The sequence below is a fragment of the Merops nubicus genome, unplaced genomic scaffold, assembly GCF_000691845.1.
Source record: "Merops nubicus isolate BGI_N331 unplaced genomic scaffold, ASM69184v1 scaffold27311, whole genome shotgun sequence".
NCBI lineage: Eukaryota > Metazoa > Chordata > Aves > Coraciiformes > Meropidae > Merops > Merops nubicus.
The window spans coordinates 1-5,520 of NW_008588032.1; the positions used below are offsets into that span (position 1 = coordinate 1).

A 5,520-nucleotide genomic window follows, 5' to 3' on the forward strand; every position below is an offset into this window, starting at 1 on the left:
GCAATGGGCACATTCGTCTGGCCTGCTTCCCCCTCATGGAGGGGCCAGGGCCTTCCCCCTGCCCCCAAAAGCATGGTGTCTCAGAGGGACCCTCTCCCCACGGCACTGCACCCCTCTTCCCCATGGCGAGCTGGAAGAGGCCATGGGTACAGCGGGGGCTGAGCCAGTCCAAGCAGCGGGAGGGACCTGCAGAGGCTCTCACCACCTCCCGTGCAGTGGGGTCTCCCCTTCACAGCAGTCCTGTCCTTGCCCCATCCCTCCTGCGGAGCGACTCCCCCCGGTGCTGGGAAGGCTCCTTCCTGCCCAGCCCCTCCTGCGCTCCCCGCACGGCTGTCCTCGCCCCGGCCGCGGGATGCTCACTGGTAGCGGGCCTGGCTCTCCAGCACAGGGCCGCTCCTGTACTCTCCCTCCACTGTCTCCAGCTCTGTCTCGAAGCTCTGCAGCCCCCCGTCCTCTCCGTCCTCCGCCGGCTCCAGGTGGTTGCCCATGGTGCCGTAGGACTGGTGCGCTGGGGAGGCCGCTGGCGTCAGGCTCAGCTCGGGCTCCTGCAGGACTGTGGCCAGTAGCGGGCCTGGCTCTCCAGCACAGGGCCGCTCCTGTACTCTCCCTCCACTGTCTCCAGCTCTGTCTCGAAGCTCTGCAGCCCCCCGTCCTCTCCGTCCTCCGCCGGCTCCAGGTGGTTGCCCATGGTGCCGTAGGACTGGTGCGCTGGGGAGGCCGCTGGCGTCAGGCTCAGCTCGGGCTCCTGCAGGACTGTGGCCACGAAGAGCTGCCCGGGGGGGGGCAGAGAGGGGGGTCAGGGCTCAGGGCAGTGAGGGGTGGTGGCCATGGCAGGGCTAGGGAGGGCTACTCACACTGGAGTTGGGGGTAGAGGAAACGCTGCTCCGCTCCACATCGTTGAAGGTGCCCTCAGACTGGTCAGACATCTGGGGAGAGGAAAGCCGGGAAGAAACAGATCTGGGGTCTCCAGCCAAAGCTGGGGTCAGCCAGGCACTGTCGAAGACTCCCCATGGCTAAAGCACCACAGAGAGGCAAGGAGGGGACACTGTGGTGTGAGAGGACAGGATGGGTGGCTAGCTGCACTCACCTGGTAGCTGGAGGCTTTCTGTGGCTGCAGCTTCTTCAGGCAGAGGCCAAAGACAGAGAAGATGATGCAGGAGAGGAGGACCACGAAGGTGAAGAGCGTGACAGGGCGGGTGGGACCTAGAGCACAGAGACACTGGGGCAGCATATGAGTCTCCAAGAACCTGCTGCACATCCAGCTAAGCCACAGGCTGGCTCCTGCTTTGGGTCTTGCAAGCTCTCATCCCCCTTCCCAAGATATGAGTTAACACCCACCTCTTCTGCCAGGTCTCCATCACACCCTCCTCTTGTCCAGCCCACTTCCCACCCTCCCTGTCAAGCCTAACGTAGGAGTGACACCGGCAGCTCATCCCCAGTCATCAGATGTGACCCTCAGCGTGGTGGGGGGCAGCCCCAAGGTGTTCCTACCAAGGCGCAGGACGGAGAAGAAGAGCAGCCAGAACATGCAGAGGATGGGGGCCACCACGACCTGGCTGATGGCGGCAACGTGGAGGCGCTGGTTCAGCTTGGTGGGGATGTACACATAGTAAATGTTGTATCGGTCAACCATGTGCTTGAGCAGCATGTAGAGCAACCCTGGCAGGAGAAGAGGGGCCGTGAGTGGGGAGGACAATGGGGACAGCCAGGCACCAGGGACAGCAGCGCAGGCCCGGGGACAATGCCCAAAGATGCCCTCCTGTACCACACATGAAGCTTGTGCTCCCATGCTGCTGCTGGTGGCTGGGCCAGGCTGTTCTTGGCACAGCCAGGGGTGGCAAGGCCATGGCCATGGGCTCATACTCACCAAAGGGGACGATGATGGGGCAGGTGATGCTGTAGGTCATGACGACAGAGAAGATGCAGCAGGTCCAGGCATACTCCAGTCCAAACTGGAACTGGTAGGCTTGGCTCTGGGGCACGACCAACAGCGTTAGTACCGCCTCTGCCACTGCAAAGGCTACGCTTGCCTTCGCACGCAGGCCCACGCGAGTGCCTCCCCCACCAGCCCCAACAAGACCTGGAGAAGTCCCCACAAGCCTCCTCATAGGAGCGGGACAGCCCGAGTTTCCAGTGAGCATGTCCCTGCTGTGCTGGGGGTCGTGTCGGCTCCGGGGTGACCAGAGCCACGTACCCGCTTGACGTGGAGCCGCTCGGGCTCGGACTTGGCAAAGCAGAGACGGGCAGTGTAGACCAGGAGGCCGGGGATGCGCAGCAGCTCCATGGCTGTCCCGATCAGGCTGGAGGTGACCACGTAGTTGACGAAGAAGGCGCCGTTGTCCGGGAGGAAAACGCACCTGCCCCAGCCCAGGGATGCAAAGGGTGAGAGGTCGCTCGGGCAGGCAGCTGGGAGACCTGCCGCGAGCTGGTGTTGGGCACCTGTGCTTGCCCAGGAGGTTCAGGGGCTCCCTCCTACTCACTGGAACTTGATATTGGCCTCGTCCAGAAAGTGGGTGTCAAAGAGCCAGCGGAAAAAAAGGTCCAGGCTGGAGGAGGGAGAAAAGCAGCTCAGAAAGAGCGGGAGCCACAAAGCAACGTGGGAGGCACTCAGCAGGAGCATGCTTTCCCCTGCCCTGGGGGGTGAGAAGCTCTGGACCCTACATCACCCCCTTCTGCCACACGGGACCACTGTGGCATGGGTGTGCACCTCCTGGATGGTCAGAATCGCCATAGCTGGGGCTACAGATACCTGACCTGGTTCTTTTGGGGTCTGCTGAAGGGCTGACCCCAAGCAGGGCACCACCAGCACCCTTGGGCCAGCCGTGAAAGCCTGGCAAGCTGCTACACGCTCCTCCTCCTCCTTAGGAAAGCTTTCTGTCCATGACAGTCTGGGAGCAGCTCAGCATAGCTAAAGCGTGAGCGTTCTCCCCAGAATCACTGGTGTTTCAGCAGCAGTGGTCCTTCAACCCCTTGGGGATGGCTTGTGGGAGATGGGGGGCCTGGGTACAATCCTGGCTGCCAGGGAGCAGGGAGAGCAGTGTGGCAGAGCGGTCTGTACCTGCTCAGCCCCAGTGAGGGCAGGATGATGACCATGAACACCAAGAAGAAGAAGCACTTGTGCATGGTGAGCTGATTTTCACTCGACCTGCAGAGAAGGGAGGCAAGAGAAGAACATTGCACTTTTCCAAGGCAGAGCAACTGGTGGGGGGAGGCTGCACTCGGTCTCACTCTTCACCAAGGAGCGACTCCCAGTGCCAGGAAGCCACGTACATTTGGTCTGTGCATCTACTGGGCCTTGCAAAGCCCTTCCCAGGCTGGGAAGAGTCACCATGAGGAAACTGCTGTAGAGAAAGCTCTTGTTCTCCCAGCCTCTCACCTCCTTCATCCTTGCCATCTCCTACCATCCCTGCTGGCACAGACACCCAACAAGAGGCAGCTGGACATCTACAATGGGCTCAGGAGCTCCTGTTTCCCTCAGGAGAAGGAAGGAAGGTGGTGACAAATCTCCTGCAAGGACTGAGCAGACCAGGCACAGGGGTTGGGGCTAGTGGACGGTCAGCAAAAGCTGAGGAGACTTTAAGGATCCTGAACTTGTACCTCCACCCTAGAGGTCTGGGAGCATGGCTGGGATGTTTCACCTGAGTCAGGGTCATGGGCCTGCTGCTGCCAGCCCTATCCTTTTCACAAATTCCTTCAAACCTATCTTAAAACCAGCTCCACCTGCCTTTGTCAGCAGCCTGGAAGCATTCAAGTCTATGGCAAAGACATGGCTCCTTTGGGCATGGACTTGGGGCTCTTTCCATGGAGGGCAACCCATGGAGCTCTGTGGGGGTCTGCTGCTCCACTGCCTGCCTCCCTGCAGATCGGGTCTCAGAAGCTCTGCTGAGGTTCCCTCCCATCTCCTGCAGCTGTGGGGGAGCGTGGGGGCCGGCCCCTTACCTCGTCCAGTGTGACTCGAAGAACGCCGAGTAGTAGACGAGGAAGGGTAGGAAGACAGAGAAGGCCCAGAGCAGCAGCGTGGGGAAGAACTGGGTGATGATGGGGTTCTACAGGAGGAGAGATGTCAGACAGCCCCTCAGGAGCCTGCCAGAGCTCAGTCATGCTGGAGGCAGGCTTCTTGGGCCTCCTGGCACAGGACTGTGTGTCCAACAGGTGGGCTGGGTCATCCCCTACCTGAGCAGATGTGTTTATTTCAGGAGATAAGAGCCTGACAACAGCCAAAGATACCATGGGCACACTGAGCCCCAGTGCCCACCCAAGAGCTCACAGGTCAATGAGCAGGAAGGACATGTGCTGCTGGCAGCTCCTAACATCTCCTGGAGCTCTTCCTACCCCTCTCCTCTTGCATGGACGCCAACCTGTCCTCCCTTATGGACATGAGCACCAAAGCTCAGGTTTGCACAGGCGCCCCAGGGCTCTGCCACCAGAAGCACAAGGGGATGGATGGCAAGCAAGGGCAAGACCACTCATCAGTGTCCATCCCAGTGATGGCTTGTCTTCTTGGGACAATGTAGACCCAGTGCTCTCGCCCTGTCATGGGCAAGCCTGAAAATGGAGACCCTTTGGAGAGCTGGCAGAGGGCCCCAGGGACTACCTTGAGGCTCTCCACAGGGTGTGTGACGTTGAACATGTCCATAGTGTTAACGATGATGGCTGGTGTGGTGAGGAAGAAGAGAAGGACGAAGAGGCAGATATTAAGGAAGATGAATCGCACCCACCAGGACGTACCACGGACTGATAAATTCTCCCTGTGAGAGGAAAGCATGACTCAGACATGGTGTGAAGGAAAAGCCATGTGCCCTGGGCGTCCCACCCTGAAGCTCTGCCTCCCACAACATGCACCAACCATCCGGGCAGCCATTGCCTAAGCTCTCCCTCCCCACACTCGTGTGCTGACACCTGCAAAGCCCCCCAGGACCAGAGAATGGCCGCAGGGGGAGTCTGTACCACCAGGAAGCTTTGCAGTCAGGCTGGAGAAATCAGCCTGGCAGTTACTCTAAACCTCTCTTGGCTGCGCCCTACCACCCATGAGTTGATCACTCCAGTCACCCTTGCTGACTTCTGTTACGGCCACAGAAGCGATTGTCGGCCCATCCACCCTGGGCAGGTGCCCTATAGATATGGGTACAGGCTCCCTGCAGCTCCCTATAGCTATGGGCATGGGCTCCCTATGGGTACAGGCATGGGTTCCCCCTGGCTGCTTGCCTCCCTCCCTCCCACCATGGGGGTTCACCAGATAATATCGCTGGGCGCAGGGGCATAGCGAACGCCCCAGTGGTGTGACTTGACAACGGTGGTGACAGAGGACTGCTGGGGGTGCTTGCGGCAGTGGACGCGGCTGTAGTCTTTCAAGATCCTGAAGGAGGAAGGAGCCAGGGGTCAGGCCCAGACTGTCACTTCTTGTAAACCCCTCCCACAGCCCCAACAGAGTGGCCATCTCTGCAGATGGCAGAGGCACAGAGGAGTCAGACCCATTGCCTGGCTTTGGCTGGAGAAGGTGGCGAGATGCCTCAGCTCTCC

General features: G+C 60.1%; 1 protein-coding gene across 1 annotated transcript; it reads right to left on the reverse strand.

The window, feature by feature from the left end:
• Nucleotides 1–532: 532 nt before the first annotated feature.
• On the reverse strand, nucleotides 533–5,356 carry TMEM63C (transmembrane protein 63C; the record flags this gene model as incomplete). Its single annotated transcript, XM_008949144.1, has 11 exons — nucleotides 533–769; nucleotides 855–926; nucleotides 1,088–1,203; nucleotides 1,492–1,659; nucleotides 1,868–1,973; nucleotides 2,195–2,357; nucleotides 2,481–2,546; nucleotides 3,059–3,145; nucleotides 3,940–4,046; nucleotides 4,595–4,748; nucleotides 5,234–5,356. Coding segments are annotated over 11 exons (1,399 nt in total), but the record flags the coding sequence as incomplete, so codon positions are not given.
• Between the last annotated feature and the right edge of the window lie 164 nt (nucleotides 5,357–5,520).